Source organism: Anabrus simplex, chromosome 2 (assembly GCF_040414725.1).
Source record: "Anabrus simplex isolate iqAnaSimp1 chromosome 2, ASM4041472v1, whole genome shotgun sequence".
Taxonomy (NCBI): Eukaryota; Metazoa; Arthropoda; class Insecta; order Orthoptera; family Tettigoniidae; genus Anabrus; species Anabrus simplex.
The window spans coordinates 383,427,691-383,451,874 of NC_090266.1; the positions used below are offsets into that span (position 1 = coordinate 383,427,691).

The window sequence follows — 24,184 nt, forward strand, 5'->3', positions numbered from 1 at the left end:
CCAGGATGAAGCAAGCTTCGGTTGTCAAATCTGCTTCCTTAGTAAAAATTGACATAACCCTACTCTGACCATTAAGGTTTTCCTTTAGTGATTTCAGTTTGGTTTTCATTAACTGACAGCCAACAGGAAAATCTTTATTGAAACCGCTGTGATTAGTCATGATGGCGTTGTTGTTAGTTTCCAATAATTATATCAATTAATTTTGCTCTAAGCTTGGTGTAAAGAGCCGCACAAGACTGACTCAAGAGCTGCATGCGGCTCGCGAGCCTTGTTGTGGCCAGCCCGGGTATATAATTATCCAGTACATAATATCTGGACAGCAAGAAAAGAGAGTATTCCTTTAAATTTTTATGTAATATCCTAGAAAACTAAACTGGTTGTAATATTCATTTCTGCACAATATCACTTCCTCTGTTCAACAGTCTTCATTATATTAAATGTTGAATATAGAATATTTTTCAGACATTCAACTTTTTACAGAAATATTATGAACAAACTATTAAATTTACAATTATAAAGATAATATTATATACATTACCATATACTTCTTAGTCTCTAGAGTACGCAACAATGGCCAAGAAGAGCTGCTTCTCATTCTACGTCTTATAGGGATAGTGTGGAGAGAAATATTCAAAGACAAAAAATTGCAGTTTCAAGCATGTGGTATTTCAAGTTACTGTAAGAAGTTCAACTTACTGTATCAAGTTACTGCACTATCACATAGTTACAGAGTTCATTCCAACTTACCTACTATGCATTCACGTTACTGAAAGCTCAAAAGTTCATTATTAAATTAATCTACATAAACATCAGAGAAACTACAATAAATAAGAAAGGAATATACTGGGTGGTACAGCTGTCTCTATTTTTCTCCGAACATATGCCACCAGCTAGAAATGAAATGTCTCTTAGCCCCATCTTGCACAACATTTTACAGCAATGACATGTGATGTTAGCCCGTTATAAACTTCCTCGCACAATGCAAAAATGATACAAGAGGCAGTAAATGACGCCTATCTCAATAACACTACCATTTTACATAGAGCACAGTCCAATATTCTAGTAATTTTTACGAAAAGTTTCTGTACTGTATGAACCTATAGCTCACGGTAGAGAATTGCGCACCTGATCAGTCCATGAGGCCATTTTCTTTTGATAGCAAAGGGCAGTTGCAGTATCATAGAAAATGTGATAGGTTAGGACCAAGTATGGACATGTCAATTCACTGCCATTTTGTATAGTCTCATTACATCAAAATTGATAGAATTGTGTTTTTCACAGTACTTTATAATCTATGGCACGCAAATACTGTACAGCAGATGTGATAGCTTACGGTACATGATTCCTACCATTGGAGCATTCAATCATGGCCTAAAATCGGACCATAAGGCTGTAACACATCAGTAACTTTTGAAGCGAGAACTTCGCTCTCCTTGTGAACACATAGTTATAAGGGGTGAATGTTCCCGCTGGGAGTAGCTGCACTGGATTATGCATGGCAGATGTACCTTGATAACCTACTTGGAGCAGTGAGAGTTCAAACCCTTCTTGAGTCATGCCTTTTTAAATTTTAATATCGTACTCGCCTAGGCATCTTTTACAAAGACTTGAATTTTCTGAAGTCTCAGATATTCTTCTAAGGAAGTTATAATAAATAGGCATAATAAACATCGCCACATAAGCACCCACTATGGACAAATAATTGAGAATATCACCTGAAACATTATGCTGGAGTCATTCAACCAAGTAAGAGACACACTCTACACGTACGGAATGGTTGCAATTATCTGAGCTTAAGAGGGATTTGATTCTTTAGCACTGTGTGGCATTTACAGCAAGATAAACCTAGCCTATCTGCACATTCGAGTTCAGAACTTGTAACATACAAGATCAGTGTCGAAGTGACAGACTCTATTATTCCAGTGGTATACAGTTACGAGACCTACACTTCATCGCCTGGAATGGCTAGATGATCCTAATCGCAGCCAACATGTGGTCTTTGCCAAGGATTCATAGTTCGAATCTAGTTGCGACCTTTTCGATTTTATTACTATATATTACACTCTTAAAGGTATTCGTAATTATGGGTTAACTTCCATAAGTATCAAAAGTCATTTTTCAACATTACAAACAAAGCATGCATAAGAAAGGAATAATAACATGCGCCTTTCACAAGGCAAATGGCCACAACGAATGAAGCGCACTGCATTTATTGTCAGCATTATGACACACCCATTCAACCAAGCAACTGTGCACATTTGACTCAAAGAATGACTAACAGCAGTCTGGACTTCATACGGAGGGCACATGAAACAGCACATCGTATTATTTGCAGCAAGGTGCAGACACCTACTGTACGATTAATGCAAAAGCAAACATTATGTATTCATTGGATTATGTGAATATGGTACTACTGTCCTGGTCTAGAAAGCCAAGAATAACGGCCAAGAGTATTCGTTGTACTGACCACACGACACCTTGTAATCTGCAGACCTTCGGGCTGAGCAGTGGTCGCTTGGTAGGCCAAGGCCCTTCAGGGCTGTATTGCCATGGGCTTAGGTTAGGTTATGGTGGTACTACTGTATGGGGAAGCAAGCCAGAAGTCATGGGAAGCCAGACGCTCGTATCAAGAACGATTTCCTAGACGAACGCTGCCAAATGCAGATGCATTTCAAAATGTTGAAAGACGGTTGAGTGCAACGGAGTCCTTTCGTACATTACCCACCCCCCCGTTATGGATGCTCCAGTGACGTCTCGTAATAACACAGGACCTGTTCAAAATGCAATTACGTACAACCCGCCTATAAGCTCATGGGCCATTGGAAATGAACTGAACATCAGTTATGTATCTGTATTGCACATATTGCACCGCCATAAATTCCATCCCTACCATCAATAACTAAACCAGGAACTTAACAGAGATGACTTGACGCAAGTGCAATAATAGGTATAACTTGAAAATAATATTCTCTCACTCATGGGTAACTGATGCAGATATCGAGCTAGAATTATTATGGTTATTGTTGTTATTTTTCGATCATGATTATTATTATTATTATTATTATTATTAATTGTACGTATGGCTTGTGTGTTACATCATGTTAGTATTTGTATTATTATTATTATATTATTATTATTACTACGATACGATCGTGTTGTGTGTGAGGTTATCTCATTAAGTATTATTACTATTTATGTAGCGAACGATTGCATTGTGTGTGAGGTTATGTCATGAAAGTATTAGTGTTATTATTATTATTTACGTAGTTAAATGATCGTATGGTGTGTGAGGTTATGAAACATGTGTTGTACACAGACATTGATATCAGTTCTGTTAATGTAAGTACCTGTAAATTCATTCATTCTTACCTGTATAATTTGTAATCCATAATTGTGAAACACACTGTAACTTCCAGAATGGTATAGGCGCTCGAAAAATTGAGAATATTCTGTACATTTTGATCTATGTATTGGACGCTCTGGAATATTCAAGAAGGTAGTTTCTTTCGTAATGTATCTTTCTAGAAATCTGGCCAGATATATATAAAGAGATGATCGTGACGGTGAAGTGGGTGACAGTTGTTGGAAGAGAGTTATTGTTTAGTAGCACGTGGCTGACATGCCATGAGCCAGGCAGTCTCCATGTTGAATTGATCAGTAGCCATCTGTTTTCAACTGTGGTATTTGGTGTCAGTTGTCAACTGTTTAAAGATGGCGGCTTTGTTGATATTCTACAGGTGAAGTGTTTCTGTTTTGTGATTCGGTGATTAAGTTTATGTGTATTAATTTGTGAATATATAAATAAAATTCATTGTACCAACTGACAGCATCTTGTGTGCGTCTGTGTGGCTACATTAGACTTTCAAACATGGATAGAATTTTTGCAATGGATATTGTAGAGTTGAAGCTGACGCAGATTTCTCTCTAGTGATGGATCCAACTTTCACAACAACGGACCTGTTAAACGTCACAACTTCCAACACTGGAGCAATGAAAATCCTCATTACATTAGGGGAGCTTGATTTCTTCGAAAGAAACTCCACGGGACGGCGCTATCTACTGTTTCTTCGTGAATACCTCCCGCTCTTATTGGAGGATGTGTCCCTTATGATACGATTAAGCATGTGGTTCAAGCAGGATGGAGCTCCTCCATTCTGGTCGTTGGCAGTACGGAACCACTTGCATAGGACATATCCTGGGCAATGGATTGGACGAGGAGGTCCTGTTACATGGCCGGTTAACTCATCTAGATTTTTCCTCTGAGGTTATTTAAACGAAAGAGTCTATGAACAGGAGCCAGGGAGTCCGAATCCTTTACGGCGGCTCATCAATGAAATCTGCAGGCAGGTTCCACCACATATGTTAGAGCATGCAAGAATGTCTCTCCTCCAACGTGTTCCAATTTGCATTAACGAAGGAGGTGGTCATTTTATACTGTGCTTCATTAACCAAATGGCCATACACAAGCCCACTGCACCTCTGTCTGTAATAGCTTGCTTTACTGCAAAGAGCTCTTTTAAGAGATATTTAAAAACAAACGTAGCAGTGTACCTGCAACATGAGAACTGATCATGATTTAGATTTTGTCTTCAACCACGTTAGTCACACAAACATTAACAACGAAATAAAAAATATTCTTCCTACACTGAACTAGAACCTCCAGCTAATGAGCACTGGTTTCCTTCTCTAACTTTCAGCATGCTCGGCTACTATGACTAGTCATTTACAGCTCCTATGTCAATACTACTTCCAGTCATTGAGCCATTATATTCTCAGTACATGACAATTCTGCAATAAAGAATTTTCACAATTCGTTACCATCATTCGGTATTTTATCATTAATGCTGATTTTGTTGTCACAAATATACGAACTATAGAAAGCGTAGTAAGACCACATATTGCTGTGAGTAGCCAAAGTCAATATGTTTAGGTTAGGCTATAATCTGCAGGTTGCATAAAACTGAGCGAATAGGGGCAGCTGTAGCGCCCAGTATATATATTTTTAAGTCCTTACCTTGCATGATTCTGGTATCTCTTCAACAGACCTATGTATCAAAGTTCCATTTACATACAGAACGTTGGCAGCAATATCTTCCGGAACAGTGAGAGTCTGGTAACTGAAGGTAGCCTCACGTTCAATGCGCTGAAAAGCAATGAGATAATATGAAGAACCTCATCCATTCAACAACAAATTTAATTCATATTTGCAATTGAGGAATGCAACCATACTTCAATCAATACCTTGCAAACTCCCAAAGTACACTTCTTCAAAAATGTTAACAGTTCATCTTAACATTATATGGGCCAATGGCTTCAAAGAAGAATTATCAATCATCATTACAGAAAACGACATATATGTCAAGATCATACATAATTCTGTGCAGATATTCTCTCTCTCTTTCTACCCCCCCCCCATACATCTCTCTGAGCTGTTGATCATTTAAGAAGAGATGAGTTTTACATTCCTTTAATTGCTACGGATTCTCAAAAACACTGAAATGGTAGAACTTAGTCAGAAAGGGTGTTCTTTAAAACAGATGTAAATCCACAAACACAGGTCTCTTGCATTTAAGCGCTCTTAAATCCTAATCAAGCTGGGATTCAACCTCACAACCCTAAGCAGAGAAGCTGAATGTCTACTCAAATATGTTACGCAGCTAGTCTCATTTTGAGATAAATCCAATGATACTACACATTTTATTGTATATGGTAGTTCTATCTATTTTAAAATCACTTTAAACAAATTGTTACAATTTTCATATCCCTGAACCTTTCTTCTCACATATTTTTCAAACGGCCAAATCCAATTATTTTACCCAATGAATTAAGGGAACATGGATATGAAACTGTTGTAAATTGTAAGACTTATTTTCAATATGCATTGTTTAAAACCTGTTCAACAGACACCAAGAAAATTTTGCTTACTATTGGAGAGTATTTTAAGCCTTATGTTTACAAAATATCAATTAGTTGTACTTAAATTACAACAAATGCCTTCAAATTACAATTATGTTCACAACTTCAAGTATTACTCATATAATCCCATCTAATGACAAAAACTTTATGAAATTTTAAGAAAGACTAGCTTTTGTATCCATTCTTTGCATGAGAATATACAGTTGACTACATGTTACCTTCAGGAATTTACGTGAAGTAACATGGCTCTATTCACCCGTTTAATGTGACAGGTTAAAATGATATTTTTGTACGAAAGTGCGTGGCAGTAACACGAAATATAATGAAGCTGAACAAAGTCGAGAGAGATTGATGATGATGATGATGATGATTTCCTAATTTATTGTACAGTACAGTTCCGGTCCGAAGTTGTGCGAAATTCTCCATGGTTCTCAGGTTGCATATCGTATCCATGACGACTGGCGTGGCATTCAGACAATGATGATACCTCCCTTAATATCTGTCCTATAAAAAAAAGTAATATGGCTCTTTAGTTTTTCCCGTTCCCCAACTTGAAGGGACACGCACGGCATGTCCCACGGGACTTCGACAAAAAATCACATTCCTCATAATCAGTTGCGTTACTATCCATCGTGTGATAATTACGTACATGGCATAAAGGAACGGAAATAACGTATTCTTAAACATTTGTTGTTATACAGTCTTTTGACAGACCTAATGTTAACGAAAATATTTGAGAATAATCTTCCTAAAATACAGACTCCATGTGATTATCATGATTCCACATTATGCACCTCATAACACAATCCTGAGTGAGCAGAATACACTCATGATCATAAAAACAAGAACACCTTAAAAGACTTAGAGATAGGAAGTTCATGTTCAAAGGACATGTGCATTAGGACATGCGGCTCTCGTCGTCATTATAAACTGAAGGTAATGGATCAGTGTGACATGAGCAGACGTATGCGAGAATCGTACCGTCACGTGAGTGAGTTTGAAACAGGGAGCAATTTTGGCATAAGAGAACGTGATGCATCCATCCGGGAAATTGCTCCTCGTGTGGGACGAAGTGTGTCAGCAGTGCAACGGGTGTGTACAGAATTGTTCACAAAAGGCCTTAGGAACATTGTAGCACATCGTATACTATCACGAGTGACAGGCCATCGCCATTTATTATGGTCTGGGTTACCGGCGAGTCGTCCACTTCTCCGCCTACTTTTAACTAATGTGCATAAATATGCTAGACTGCAATGGCATATGGAACGATGTCAATGGGGACAGGAATGGCAGCAGATAGTGTTTTTGAATGAATCCAGGTTCTGTTTGTTTGAAAATGATGGCCGCATTTTGGTTCGCCGCAGACAGGGGGAGAGGCATCACACTGACTGCATTCGCACAAGACATACAGAGCCAACTCAAGACCTTACGGTGTGGGGTGCTATTGGGTACAACCACAAATCACAGTTGGTGCGTGTCCAAGGCACTGTGACCAGTTTGACCTACGTGAATGACATCCTGCGACCCGTAGCCATACCCTTTCTGCAAGACACCCCAGACGCCATATTTCAGCAGGACAATGTGCGGCCACATGTTGCTGCACGAACACGTGCCTTCTTGTTGTCACAGGATGTCAGACTGTTGCCCAGGCTAGCCCGATCACTGGACTTGTCACCAATCAAACATGTGTGGAATATGGTGAAATAACTGCATACAAATTTTTATTTTTTATTTTTCTATTCCACCTATTCAATACAATTGATTTTGTGCTGTTAGAAATTCATTTTACTACAACATTACATTAAAAGGGACATGTTTCACTCTGTTTCCGAGCATCCTCAGCCTTTGCAACTTGTCTCAAGGTTAAGACCTGTCATTGTTAATTTGCTTATAACTAATTTGTACTTAATTATGATTCTAAAAACTAAGCGGTAAAATACATGAACATAGGCATTTGTAAACACTATGGACAGTTTAACAATTTAAAATGACAGTGCTAAAATTGGGATAGACATTGATTCTAATAACACTGACATCCAAAACACAGTAATATCCTCACAGTAATGGGATTTGGCTATAATTCTCAAGTTTTTTGCTTTTTAAAAACAATTGTTAGTTGACTTATGTTGAATACATTAAAATTTGAGTCATAAATCCTGTTGAATCTCAATAGTATCTAAAGCTTGAAGTCTTAATATGCGTAATGTATTCAACATAATAAGTCAAATAACAATTGTTTTTAAAAAACAAAAAACAAAAAAAATGACAAGAATTCTCAGGCAAGGACGTGTTGTTGAAAATTTTCCGCTTTAGGATCTTCTCAGGAAACAGTGGGTGAAAGCCAAGAGAAGTTAGGCTCTGAGAATTCTCGTTCCTCAGCTGACAGTAGATGATAGCCAAGAGGTGACAGGCCCTGAGAATTCTTGTAATTTCTCAGCTCATATAGTTGATAGCCATGGATGAATCCCTGATTCCAATGCAAGGCACATATACTTGGAAGATACATCACAGTCAAACGCAGTGGTGGTGTAATGGTCACCGTACTTGTCTGCGAACTTCGTACATGTGAGTTCGAGTCGCGTCGCAGCTATAATTGTTTTATAAAATAAATTAATATCTGAGGGAACGTTATTTTAAAATTGGAACAAAAATATTATGCAAAATGCAGTACACTTTATTTTCTACTTGAAATTAATATAGGTAGGCCTAATGTTCTCACAGGAACTGCTGGATCTCTTACTCTTTATATATTAATTTGAGGTAGAAAAAAGTTCCACTGCAATTTGATTATTATTTTTATTTGCATTTTTACCTTCACATTCCCTGAAATAATAATTTAATTTCTATAAAAAAGTATGGCTACGGCGGGACTTGAACTCACGTAGTCGCGGTTCGCAGACAAGTACGATGACCACTCAGCCACTGCTCCATTTGTCTGGACTGCAACTCTTCAAGTATATACGCGTCACATTAGAATCGGGGGATTCATAAATTCTTCGGAAATTATTAGGTTACGGACCTGACAAGTTTAAATAAAATGTGTTCATATATTAGTGTTCTATCATCTCCACGTGGTCCATAGCGGATCCTGCCTCATGACATTTGTCTTCATTTTTTTCGGAAACGAATACGTATTGACCTAAACCCTTATACACGAGTTACTGTTGAGTTTCCCCCCAACAGATATATTAAACTTGTTGAAATCGATTGGACGCAGGGTCTGACCCCTCCTTGCAAAATCTATAAGCAACTGCTGCACTGGAGAGACTGATTAGTTTCAATCTGTTGGAAACTCTAACCCATTTTCAATATCGTCTAGTACCTTGTTCATTATGGCTTTGGTAATTACAAATCTTTCTTCTGACAACTCTAAAAAGTCTATATTTCTTAGTATGGGTCATCCTTTTCCTTCTTCAATTTATAAATAGTCTTCATACAGCATTAAAGCTTCAAACTTACGTCTTCTACATGCCTCCAGTTTGAAATTTTAGCATCTGTTAAGAGGTTTAACACAGGTCTGCTGCCAGGTTAATTTAACACAAGTATTAACAATTTGTTAGAGTTAACAATTCTTGATGAGACGACCATTTTGTTAAATTATGTGTTAAGTATCCTTAACAGCAGAGTTAACACTTAACATTTGTTGAAGAAACTGGGCCTAATGGCGTTAAATCCGGTGATCTGGTGGCCCAAGGAACTGGGCCTCCTTGCCCTATAGATTTCCCTGGCAGTTCCTCGTTCAGATGCTTACAAACGGGTAAAGTCGAATGTGGCGGAGCTCCATCCTGTTGCAATTACATCGTCAAACGATCGTATAAGGGCACATCCTCCAGCAGCAGTGGGAGTTCCTGACGCAGAAAGTGCAGGTAGCGTGGGCCCAAAGAAATAAGGTCTAATCAGGCGATCGCCTAAAATTCCACACCACACATTAACTCCTCATCGTACTCGATGGGCCGCCTGTCACACCCAGTGAGACAATTTGCGGAAAAGAGCCTGTCGACACCTAAGACATCACACAGTTAAAAGTACCAATCATATCAAATAATGCGTTATCGACTATTGTGGACTTGCTTACAATATAGTGATTATATTAATCCACCTATTCAATACAAATTGGTTTTGTGTTGCTAGTTCATAATACTACAACACAAATTTACAGGGACATGTTTCACTTTATTTACAAGCATCTTCAGCCTACATAATTGTCTCAAGGTTAAGACCTGTCATACTTGAATTGTTTTTACAAATGTTTTTGCTCGAGTATAAATCCATGTTTAGTAATAATATGTAAAAAACATAGGAATATGTACACATTAAAAGTATGACAATAAGAATTACAATGTTGAATTGAAGTAACCCTTAATTCTAAAATACATTGACGTCCAAAACATAGCAACTGCAATTTAAAAATTTGGTTAAAATTGTTTTCACAATTACAATGTTGAACTGGAGTAACCCTTAATTCTAAAATACATGGACGTCCAAAACATAGTAACTACAATTTGAAAATTTGGCTAAAATTGTTTTTACAATGCTGTGGTTGATTGAATCAACTGTAGTATGGCTTTAAATTTGAGTCATAAAATTAAACTGAAGGTTAAAATATAGGAGCCATTTTTTCTAAAAATCAATTGATTTCTGGAACACAGTAACTTCCGATATTGAGAATTTGGTTGATAATTGTGATCTCCAATGCAATTATTTAAAAACAACTATGATTTGACTCCATGTGTAATTTGAGTCGAAATGATATTCTAAAATCAGTATAATACCGTAGCGAAGCACGGGTATCTTGCTAGTCTATATATATAAAATAACTTGTCCTGACTGACTGACTGATTCATCAACGCCGAGCCAAAACTACTGGACATAATGAAATGAAATTTTGGGGATACATTCATATTAAGATATAGGTGCTCGCTAAGAGAGGATTTTTGGATATTCCATCGCTAAGGGGGTGAAAAGGGGGGTAAAATTTTAAAATGATTGTGTCTATATCTCAAAAATTAATAGTTTACAGATGTAAAAATTAGTATTTAGAATCGTCTTTAAAAATAAGGAAACGCATATTTTTTTTTGTTTTCAGAAAATCCAAATAGGAGGGGTGAAAAAGGGTGATAAAGGGGTTGAATGCCTTTTAATCAGGATACCGGTACTTATATCTGAGAAACTGAACATATTACAGACCTGAAAATTTGTACTTTTGATCTCTTTTAAATATAAAGAAACTTGTATTTTTTATTTTTGGAAAATCCAATTAATGGGAGGGTGAAAAGCGAGGTGAATTTTTAAAATGAGTTTATCTATATCTCAAAACTTTGAAAGTTTACAGATGTAAAAATTGGTATTCAGAATCTTCATTAAAAATAAAGAAACACGTATTTTTCGTTTTCGGAAAATCCCATTAGGAGGGGTGAAAACGGGGGAAAAACGGGTTGAATGCTTTTCAAGAGGATACTTATATCTCAGAAACTTAAGATATTACAGACATGAAAATTGGTGTTTGGGATCTCCTTTAAAAATAAAGAAACACATATTTTTTTTTGTTTTTGGAAAATCCAATTAATGGGTGGGTGAAAAGGGGGTGAATTTTTAAAATGAGTGTATCTATATCTCAAAATTTTTAAAGATTATAGATGTGAAAATTGGTATTTAGAATCTCCCTCAGAAATAAAGATACACGTACTTTTTTGTTTTCGGAAAATCCTTATACTGTAATAAGGGTGGAAAAGGGTGAAAAATGGGTTGAATGCCTTTAATGAGGCTACTTTTATTTCAGAACCTGAAGTACAGACCTGAAAATTGGTATTTGGGATCTACTTTTAAAATAAAGAAACAGCTATTTTTTCGTTTTAGGAAAATCCAAATATGGGGGGTGAAAAGGGGGGGGGGGAATTTTTAAAATGAGTGTATCTACATCTTAAAATTTGAAAAGTTTACAGATGTAAAAATTGGTATTTTAAACCTCCTTTAAAAATAAAGAAACATGTATTTTTTGTTTTTGGAAAATCCCAATAGGAGGGGTGTAAAAGGGTGAATAATGGGTTGAATGCCATTAATGAGGATACATATATCTCAGAAACTGAAGATATTACAGAATTGAACATTTGTAAATGGGATCTCCTTTAAAAATAAAGTAACATGTAATTTTTTGTTTTTGGAAAATTCAATTACTTGTGGTTAAACAGGAGTGACAAATTGGGGTGAAATTTTTGAAATACGATATTTACAGAATACCTGAGAAACGTAAAATGTTACAGACATAAAAAGTGGTATTTGGAATCTTCTGTAAATGTAAAGAAACATAGGTGATTTGTTTTTGGAAACTCCATTTAAGGGGAACTAAAAACGGGGCAAAATTTTAAAATGAGCATTTCTACAGTATATCTCAAAAACTTAACATGTTACAGAAGTGAAAAATGGTACTTTTTATCTCTATTAAAAGTCAAGAAACGTGTATTTTTAGTTTACCGAAATACCACTTGGCTGGAGGGGGGGGGGTAAAGTGACTGAAAATGGTGTTGAATTATTTTAATTAAGCTACTGATATCTCAAAAATGAAGATGTTACAGAAGTGAAATTTGATATTTGAATTCTGCTTTAAAGTAAAGAAACACGTATTCTCGAAAAATCCAATTAAGTGGGGGTGGGGGGAGGTGAAAGAATTGAAAAATTAATTGACTTAATTGAATGAGAATACTTACGTCTAATAAAAACTAAAGTTGTTACAGACGTGAAAATTGGTATTTGGATCTCCTTTAGAAACAAAGAAAAACGCGTTTTTTGGGAGGGGGGGGGGAAAATCATCTTGGGGGGCGTGATTGAAAAGGAGTTGAATTCCTTTCACGAGGTCACACAAATCAAAAACTGAAGAAGTTAGAGTCATGATAATTGGTATTTAGAAGATCCTTTACTATTAAAGAAACAAGGTTTTTGCCAGAAAATTCAGTTGGAGGGGGGGAGGAGTGTGAAAGGAAGTGAAAAAAGTGAATTATTTTTATGGGGATACTTATATCTCAAAACTGAAGGTAACAGACGTGAACGTTGGTGTTTGGAATCTCCTTTAAACATAAAGAAACATGCCTTTCTGTTATTTTTTTGTGAGTGGGGGGGGGGGTAAATAAACTTAACGGCGGTGGGGTGTAAAAGGAGGTGAGAATAGTTGATTTTACTGTTCATAATGTACTTATAAGGAGCCTCCGTTGCTCAGGTGGCAGCTCGCCTGCCTCTCACAGCTGGGTTATTTGGTTCAAATCCCGGTCACTCCACGATACATTCGTGCTGGACAAAACGGAGGCGGGACAGGGTTTTCTCCGGATACTCCGGTTTTCCCTGTCATCATTCATTCCAGCAACAGTGTCCAATATCATTTCATTTCATTTGTCATCCATTATCCACTGCCCCAGAGGAGTGCGATAGGCTTCGGAAGCCGGCACAATTCCTATTGCCGCCGCCAGATGGGGGCTTTATTCATTCCATTCCTGACCCTGTCGAATGACTGGAAACAGGTTGTAGATTTCCGATGTACTTATTCTGATCATAAACCGATCATTTTTTATCTTTCCTGGGTTCTTTTTCAAGAGCCATCTTTTTCTTCGGAGAACGTTCTTAGATTACAGTACATTCTCCTGGCATATAAATAAAAATTTAAACACCTTTGAAATAAACGATAGGAATTTTCCAATTTTTCACCTCTATAATAAGGTCAACAATGCACGGAATATGTCATTCGTATCACCAGAAATCCCGTACACTTGGCTACGCGCGACAATGGTGCTGGTCACACTGTTAACAATGACAGTGGCAGCAGATGTAATTTACCGCGAAGTAGCGGTCTTGCATCTTGCTATGGGGTCCAGAACATCTATAATAATAATAATAATGATGATGATCTGGACCGTCGTCAGATGTGCAGACCGTGCTGGAAACGGGTCCTGGACGGGTAATGACTAAGAATGCAGTCCAGCCGCAGGTTCAGTACCGCCAAGGCACCCAAGAGGACACCACGCCGGATTTCCTCAAGGATTTGATCCATATTAAAAATTCTTATAGGAAAAGATGGCAATGATTTAGGGACCCAACTGACCGGGTGGAATACCTGGACGTAGCCCGGGAAGTACGAAATCGATTGCTGGAAAGAAAGATTGAAAAATGGGAGGAACCTTGCCGTAATCTATTAGAAAACGAGTCAGATCGCGAATTTTGGCGGATTCTCTCAGATAACCAGTCAGATCGCGAATTTCGGCGGATTGTATATAAAACAATAAGCATTCAATTATATATTTCAGTATAATACCGTAGCGAAGCACGGGTATCTTGCTAGTATTATATAAAATAATGGGAACTATTCATTGAAGCGTGTCTAAGAAAATCAGTTTTTGCTCTCCTGAAAAGTAGCAAAATCTGACTTAATTCCTTACTCGACTGCATGATCCAATTGTTAAAACTACTCTCGTTGATTTAAAAAAGTTGAAGTGTTATTTTTGGGAAAACTCATTTCTTAAAATGGTCCTTGAACTTGTATAGACAGCTTCTGATTAATGAACATCAATGTGGAAATGCTGGTGTGCTGTCTAAAATGGTATTTACAAGTTCATTCTGTGTTGAATGGAGAAGTCTAGAAAAAGGAGAATATAAATATGTATACTAACAGAAGGGAAGAAAGAAAGATGAAGAAAAAAAAAAAAAAAAAAAAAATCAGGTGAAGGGGAATATCAAATACTCCCCTTTCTCACACTAGTCAATCCCGTCCTATGTGTTGTTTTGATCACGATACGTTGACATTGGAACTAACACTGGCAAGCAGCGGTTGGGTATTGACGATACTGAGAGATAGTGAAAGAGCAGGGAAGGAGAGGGAAGTGACAGACAACTGGTCCCGTGTTACGACTAGTTTATTGGGTTTAGAACTCAATTTTATTTAAATGCCAGGGCCGATGATCTAGATGTTAGGCCCCTTTAAACCACAAGCATCATAATATTTCAACGCCCTTCTAACGAACCCGACATACCGAAAGGTCTGCCTTTAAGGAATATATTTCACATAAATTACGATCGCACATCCCATTGTAATGAAAATTTATCATAAGATACTTTTTCTAAACTTGTTTCAAATGTTAACTTACGTTTTTATGTAATCACAATCCAATGTTAACGCATTATGTGAAAGCGCTCCTTTAGCGATGTGTGGAATCATGATTTCTATTGGCGCTGCCTCTGGAAATCACTGTTACCAGTAAGCAGCAGTCGCTCTCATGCTAGATGCTGTTGGTTAGTAATGAGGCTAGAGCCCAGATTTCCATGCACTATCAAATCTCAAAATATGCATGCATTCATGCAATATCATATGGCAAAACATGCACAATAAACTGGTAAATTCTCCTATATCGGACAGCATTTTAACGGAAATCAAAATTTAAATGATACTTCAGAAATTAAAAGTCCAATAATCGAGAAAATTCCTGAACTACTCTCTCTTTTCAATATAAATAACAATAACTTTACGAGAATCTTTAATTATTTAAACCTAGGAATTTCATTTTTGTCCGTATTGAACTGAGAAAGGATGATAGGAAAACTTAAAATGGTCCACCTTTTCAATACAAAAATGTTATAGTTTATTTATAACATGTATTTGTACTTGGAACTAGTTTCAACGCTGATTTGCGTCATCATCAGCCAAAATGTGGGAATAGGCAAGCATTTAGGCATTTATATTACACAAGGCGTTACATTAAACAATACACATATTACAAGGAGATAAAAACAGGGACAAGTATAGAAACAAATGAATCGTTGAGAAAACAAAAGTTATACATATTAAAAAAATAACTTTAACCACACATCTTGCAGTGCGAAAGTGTTCTTCTTGAATGATTTCTGAATATAAAACACACGTGCACACATTTCTGAAGAGCCAGCAGGCAGGACAAAGTAAAGTGAAACCTTAAGAGTTCTCATTTTTCTATGTTCTGACTAACTAATGAAGTCTCCCTTGAGTTCCTGATAAACATACAAAACAGGAAATTCTCCTTCACTCTCAACAATAGTTATAAAGACCAACGGTAAAATTTCATTTTAAATATTGTGCAGAGACGTGAAAGCATGATTTTGAACATGATATAACTCCTTCATATAACCCAGTTTTTTACACAAGGTGTTACATTAAATAATACACATCTTACGAGGAGATAAAAACAGGGAAGAATGTAGAAACACATGCATCGTTGAGAAAGCAAAGTTATACATATTAAAAATAAGCTTAACCACACAACTTGCAGTGCGAAAATATTTGCCTTGAATGATTCCTGAATACAAAATGCACGCGCACACACTTCTAAAGAGCCAGCAGGCGGGGAAAAAATAAGGTGAAACCTTAAGAGTTCTTCTGAGAAGAGTTCATCATTCTTTCTATGATCTGACTAACTAATGAAGTCTCCCTTGAGTTCCTGATAAACATACACAACAGGAAATTAAACAATACACATCTTACAAGGAGATGAAAACAGGGAAAGTTATACATATTAAAAATAACCTTAACCACACATCTTGTAGTGCGAAAATATTCGTCTTGAATGATTCCTGAATACAAAACACACGCGCACACATTTCTGAAGAGCACGCAGGCAGGAAAAAGTAAAGTGAAACCTTAAGAGTTCTTCTGAGAAGAGTTCATCATTTTTTTCTATGTTCCGACTAACTAATGAAGTCTCCCTTGAGTTCCTGATAAACATACACAACAGGAAATTCTCCTTCACTCTCAACAATAGCTATACAGACCAACGGTAAATTTCATTTTAAATATTGTGCAGAGACGTGAAAGCATGATCTTGAATATAATATAACTCCTTCATTTAACCCAATTTTTTTACACAAGGTGTTACATTAAACAATACACATCTTACGGGGAGATAAAAACAGGGACGAATGTAGAAACAAATGCATCGTTGAGAAAGCAAAAATTATACATATTAAAAATAAGCTTAACCACACAACTTGCAGTGCAAAAATATCTGCCTTGAGTGATTCCTGAATACAAGACGCACGCGCACACATTTCTAAAGAGCCAGCAGGCAGGAAAAGGTGAAACCTTAAGAGTTCTTCTTAGAAGAGTTCATCATTCTTTCTATGTTCCGACTAACTAGTGAAGTCTCCCTTGAGTTCCTGATAAACATACACAACAGGAAATTCTCCTGCCCCCACCCTACACGTAACGCTGCAACAATACACCACAAATACTGGCACAGTCATCCTCCAAACTCTCAACAACGTATTCCTTAATACCTATTTTATATTCTTGTCGAGCTGAATACCGGACCTGTGAAGATTACAAGATTATTTTGTGCATCTACTGAATGGTGTGTTAATGAAGCTATGTAATATACAGAGAGACTTTTAAATGTGGTTAAATGAAGAAGTTATATCATGTTCAAGATCATGCTTTCACATCTCTGCACAGTATTTAAAATACAATTTACCGTTGGTCTTTTATAGCTATTGTTGAGAGTTAAGGAGAATTTCCTGTTGTGTATGTTTATCAGGAACTCAAGGGAGACTTCACTAGTTAGTCGGAACATAGAAAGAATGATGAACTCTTCTAAGAAGAACTCTTAAGGTTTCACCTTTTTCCTGCCTGCTGGCTCTTTAGAAATGTGTGCGCGTGCGTCTTGTATTCAGGAATCACTCAAGGCAGATATTTTCGCACTGCAAGTTGTGTGGTTAAGCTTATTTTTAATATGTATAATTTTTGCTTTCTCAACGATGCATTTGTTTCTACATTCGTCCCTGTTTTTATCTCCCCGTAAGATGTGTATTGTTTAATGTAACACCTTGTGTAAAAAAATTGGGTTAAATGAAGGAGTTATATTATATTCAAGATCATGCTTTCACGTCTCAGCACAATATTTAAAATGAAATTTACCGTTGGTCTTTATAGCTATTGTTGAGAGTGAAGGAGAATTTCCTGTTGTGTATGTTTATCAGGAACTCAAGGGAGACTTCATTAGTTAGTCGGAACATAGAAAAAATGATGAACTCTTCTCAGAAGAACTCTTAAGGTTTCACTTTACTTTTTCCTGCCTGCGTGCTCTTCAGAAATGTGTGCGCGTGTGTTTTGTATTCAGGAATCATTCAAGACGAATATTTTCGCACTTTGCCATAAATAAGTAATATAAAATATACAGTTAACCTATTGTTTACAAGTTACAGAATTGGAGCATCAAAAAATTACAGTAACATTTAAAATCTATACATTGTTTTTGTAAAGTGCGTTTGATTTCATGAATTATAGTAGTGATAGACTAGAATGCTGTACAAAACATTTTGTTGTGTAAATCTTCTCAAAATTAATTTGTCAACCTAAAATAGCATTTGCAGAAATCCATGAAGTTCTTAGATGTTAATGGATTACTGGCTCTCTCTTGATATAAGTCGATACTGGGTGTGAAATAGTTCCATTTTAAATAAGCATATTCAAGGATCTCTCATCTAATCACTATTAAAACTGCCACATGTTGTTGGAACAGATTGTACTACTATTTTATTGGTAATGTTGTAAATCAACAATGAAGAGAGACGTTGTTAAAACATGCTACATGTCTGGCCTGCCAAAGGTTGACTGACTGCTAAGCAAGTGTGTACGAAGGAAGAAGTAAGAGGAACCATGCATTTTGAGCATTATACCCACTGGGACCAGATACCGAGAACGAAGAATTATCTACAATCTGTATAAAAATCAGCCTGCAATGATAAGAATCGAGGGCTTTGAAAAAGAAGCAGCAATCCAGAAAAGAGTGAAGCAAGGCTGCAGTTTGTCCCCTCTCCTTTTCAATGTTTATATAGAACAGGCAGTAGAGGAAATCAAAGAAAAATTTGGAAAGGGAATCACAATCAAAGGAGAGGAAATCAAAACCTTGTGATTTGCCGATGATATTGTTATTTTATCTGAGACTGCAGAAGACCTCGACAAGCTACTGAATTGTATGGACGAAGTCTTGGGTAAGGAGTACAAGATGAAAATAAATAGGTTCAAAACAAAAGTAATGGAGTGCAGTCGAATGAAGGCAAGTTTTTTTTGGTTTTTCTTGTTTTTGCTAGTTGCTTTACGTCGCACCGACACAGAGAGGTCTTATGGTGACGATGGGACAGGGAAGGGCTAGGAGTGGGAAGGAAGCGGCCGTGGCCTTAATTAAGGAACAGCCCCAGCATTTGCCTGATGTGAAAATGGGGAAACCACGGAAAACCATTTTCAGGGCTGCCGACAGTGGGGTTCGAACGTACTATCTCCCGAATACTGGATACTGGCCGCACTTAAGCGACTGCAGCTATCGAGCTCGGTATGTAGGCAAGTGATGCAGGAAATACATAGATTAGGAAATGAATTCTTAAAGGAAGTAGATGAATATTGTTACTCGGGTAGTAAAATAACTAACGGCAGCAGAAGTAAGGAGGACATAAAATGCAGACTAGCACAAGCAAGGAATAGCTTTCTTAAGAAAAGAAATTTGCTCACTTCAAACACTGATATAGGAATCAGAAAGATGTTTCTGAAGACTTTCATCCGGAGCATGGCACTGTATGAAAGTGAAACATTGACGATCACTAGCTCAGAAAGAAAGAGAATAGAAGCTTTTGAAATGTGGTGTTACAGAAGAATGCTGAAGGTGAGATGGATAGATCAAATCACGAAAGAAGAGATACTGAATCGAATTAGTGAAAGGAGATCGATTTGGTTAAATTTGACAAGAAGAAGAAATAGAATGACAGGACACATCTTAAGACACCCAGGACTTGTTCAGTTGGTTTTTGAAGGAAGTGTAGGCGGTAAGAACAGTAGGGGTAGACCAAGGTATGAATATGACAAGCAGATCAGAGCAGATATAGGATGCAATAGTTAGTTATGTAGAAATGTAAAGGTTAGCACAGGATAGGGTGGCAAGGAGTGCTGCATCAAACCAGTCTATGGACTGATGACTCAAACAACAACAACAACAACAACAACAACAACAACAACAACAACAACAACAACAACAACAACAACAACAACAACAACAACAACAACAACAACAACAACAACAACAACAACAACAACAACAACAACCCACTGGTAGTTGTCTTTTTTTTTAGGATTTCTTCAAGAATGATATTAGTCATTCAGGAATTTAATTTAAATTACTACTAGGATTATTTCTTTGATCTAGTAATATCACCTTCTTCATCCATTCCCTTTTCCAGATTCTCTCTGGGTAGGGTAGTGTACCAAAGCCCTCCACCTTACCCAATCTTTCCACCATTCCTCTTCTAGTAGTTTATTGCTATCAAACTACTCTATCTGCAATACAGTCCACAACAGAGCTCCTCCGTCTCATTCTAGGACGTCCCCTAGCCCTCTTTCCAGTCTCTGTATCCATGAATGTTTCCTTTGGTATTCTCCCTCCTCGCATTTTCATGTGTCCTAACCATTTTAGCATTGCTACATCAATCTCTTCTTGAAGATTACACACTCCCACGTTTCTCCTTATTTCCTCATTTCATATTCTATCTCGTCCTGTCTTTCCCTGTATACTCCTCAAGAACCTAATTTCAGCTGGATGTATCTAACTTTGGTTCCGCTTAGTTAACGTCCAGGCTGCTGAAGCATAGGTCAGTATAGGTTTATAAAAGGACAAGTATAAAACCTTCTTGCACTTCATTGGCACATATTTGTTCCATACAATGTCTCTTACACACTGGTAGAAAATTGCAGACTGCTGTATTCTTAAATAAATTTCTCCATCTAAATTTCCATCTTGTGATATCACGCTGCCCAAATATTAAAAACTAGCAAGATACCCGTGCTTTGCTACAGCATTATACCGAAATATATAATTGAATGCCTAACGTTTTATATATAATCTGCCGAAATTCACGATCTGACTCGTTTTCTAAGAGAATCCGCCAAAATTCGCGATCTGACTAGTTTTCTGGGAGATTGCATCATAGTTCCTCCCATTTTTCAATCTTTCTTTCCGGCAATTGATTTCGTAGTTCCCGGGCTAGGTCCAGGTAGACCGCCCGGTCAGTTGGGTCCCTAAATCTTTGCCACATTTTCCTATAGGCAATTTAATATGGATCAAATCCTTGAGGAGATCCGGCGTGGTATCGTCTTGGGTGCCTTGGCGGTACTCAATCCGCGGCCGGACTGCATTCGTAGTCATTACCCACCCAGGACACGTTTCCAGCAAGGTCCAAACATTTTGACGAGGGTCCAAAACTTTATTACTACTACTACTACTACTACTACTACTACTACTACTGTTTTTTTCTTTTTTTGCTAGGGGCTTTACGTCGCACCGACACAGATAGGTCTTACGGCGACGATGGGATAGGAAAGGCCTAGGATTTGGAAGGAAGCGGCCATGGCCTTAATTAAGGTACAGCCCCAGCATTTGCCTGGTGTGAAAATGGAAAACCACAGAAAACTATCTTCAGGGCTGCCGATAGTGGGATTCGAACCTACTATCTCCCGGATGCAAACTCACAGCCGCGTGCCTCTACGCGCACGGCCAACTCGCCCGGTACTACTATTGTTCTGAACCCCACAGCAAGATGAAAGACCGCTACTTGGCGGTAAATTACATCTGCTGCCACTGTCATTGCTGATAATATGACCAGCACCATTGTTGCGCATAGGCAAGAGTGCAGGATTTCTGGCGATACGAATGATATACTTACGTGCATTATTGACCTTACTATAGAGGTGAACAATTGCACGGTCAATCTCAATCCTATCGTTTATTTCAAATGTGGTTAAATTTTTATTTATATGCCAGGGGAATCTACTGTAATCTAAGAACGTTCTCCAAAGGAAAAGATGGCTCTTGAAAACGAACCCAGGAAAGATAACAAATGATCGGTTTATGATCAGAATAAGTACATTGAAAATCCACAGCCTGTTTCCAGTCATTCGACTGGGACAGGAATAAAATTAATAAAGCCCCCATCTAGCAGCAAGGAGAGGAATTATGCCAGCTGCCGAAGCCTGCCGCACTCCTCTGGGGCAATGATTAATGAATGACAAATGAAATGAAATGATATTGGAGAGTGTTGCCGGAATGAATGATGACAGGAAAAACCGGAGTACCCGGAGAAAAAACCTGTCCCGCCTCTGCTTTCATCCAGCACAAATCTCACATGAAGTCACCGAGATTTGAACCACGGAACCCAGCGATGAGAGGCCGGCCCGCTGCCGCCTGAGCCACAGAGGCTCCTTTTAAGTACATTATGAACAGTAAAATTAATTGGTCTCACCTCCTTTTTCACCACCCCACCGCCATTAAATTGATTTACCCGCCTCACCCCCAAAGAAAAAGAACGCGTATTTCTTTATGTTTAAAGGAGAATCGAAATACCAATGTTCATGTCTGTTACCTTCAGTTTTAAGATGTAAGTATCCCCATAAACCTATTTAACTTTTTTTTCACTTCCTTTCACACTTCCCCCTTTAAGTGAATTTTCTGGCAAAAAATACTTGTTTCATTAATAGTAAAGGATCTTCTAAATGTCAATTATCAAGACTCTAACATCTTCAGTTTTTGAGATATGTGTCCTCATGAAAGGAATTCAACTACTTTTCACTCCCGTCCCCCAAGATGATTTCCTCCCCCCACCCCCCCACCCCCACCCACCAAGACACTTTTTCTTTGTTTTTAAAGGAGATCCAAATACCAATTTTCACGTCCGTAACAACATTAGTTTTTGTTAGATGTAAGTATCCTCATACAATTAATTCAATTCATTTTTCAATTATTTCACCTCCCCCCTTCATTGTATTTGCCGAGAATATGTTTTTTTTACTTTTAAAGCAGAATCCAAATACCAAATTTCATGTCTGTAACATCTTCAGTTTTGAGATATCAGTATCCTAATTAAAAGAATTCAACCCCATTTTCAGTAACTTTTACCCCCAACCCCGCCCCACACCCAAGCGGCTTTTTCGAAACTAAAAATGCATGTTTCTTTATTTTAATAGAGATAAAAAATACCATTTCTCACTTCTGTAACACGTTCAGTTTTTGACATATACTGTAGAAATTCACATTTTAAAATATCACCCCCTCTTTAGTTTCCCTCAAGTGAAGTTTCTAAAAACAAATGACCTATGTTTCTTTACTTTTACAGGAGATTCCAAATACCAGTTTTTATGTCTAACATTTTACGTTTCTGAGATATACTGTAGAGATAGTCTTTCTAAAAATTAACCCCAATTTGTCACCCCCATTAATTGGATTCAAAAGAAAAAAAAAAAAAAAAAAGTGTTTCTTTATGTTTAAAGGAGATTCCATATACCAATTTTCAGGTCTGTACTATCTTCAGTTTCTGAGATATAAGTATCCTCATTAAAGGCATTCAACCCATTATTCACACTTTTTCACCCCTGCTACTGGGATGTTCAAAAATTTAAAAAAATACTTGTTTCTTTATTTTTAAAGGATATTCTAAATATCAATATTTACATCTGTAAACTTTTAAAGATATGAGATATAGATACATTCACTTTAAAAATTCAGCCCCTTTTCACCCCCCACTATTTGGATTTACCAAAAACAAAATATATACATTTCTTCATATTTAAAGGAAATTCCAAATACCAATTTTCAGGTCTGTACTATCTTCAGTTTCTGAGATGTAAGTATCCTCATTAAAGACATTCAACAACTTTTTCACCCCTTTTCACCCCTCCTATTGGGATTTTCCAAAAAGAAACAATATGTGTTTCTTTATTTTAAAGAAGATTCTAAATACTGATTTTTACATCTGTATATTTTTAAAGTTTTGAGGTATAGATACACTCATTTTAAAAATCCATGCCCCTTTTCAACCCCCCCCCCCTATTTGGATTTTCAAAAACAGAATACATATTTTGTTATTTTTAAAGGAGATCCCATATACGAAATTTCAGGTCTGTACTATCTTCAGTTTCTGAGATATAAGTATCCTCATTAAAGACATTCAACCACTTTTTCACCCCTCCTATTGGGATTTTCTGAAAACAATAGATGTTTATTTATTTCTAAAGATGATTCTAAATGCCAATTTTTACATCTGTAAACTTTTACAGTTTTGAGATATAGCTACAGTAATTTTAAAATTTCACCTCACTTTTAACTCCCTTAGCGATGGAATATCAAAAAATCCTCCCTTAGCGAGCACCTACATTTTAATATGAATGTATCTCCGAAATTTCATTTCATTATGTCCAGTAGTTTTGGCTCAGCGATGATGAATCAGT

The 24,184-nt window shown here is 37.1% G+C and overlaps 1 protein-coding gene across 1 annotated transcript in view; it reads right to left on the reverse strand.

Annotated features, from left to right (window-relative positions):
* The window catches only part of LOC136862852 (N(G),N(G)-dimethylarginine dimethylaminohydrolase 1), a 266,667-nt gene that overhangs the window by 39,170 nt on the left and 203,313 nt on the right, over window positions 1–24,184 (reverse strand). The window contains exon 5 of the mRNA XM_067139114.2: window positions 5,015–5,143. Coding sequence (XP_066995215.1) covers window positions 5,015–5,143 — 129 coding nt within the window. The remainder of the gene's footprint in view (window positions 1–5,014; window positions 5,144–24,184) is intronic.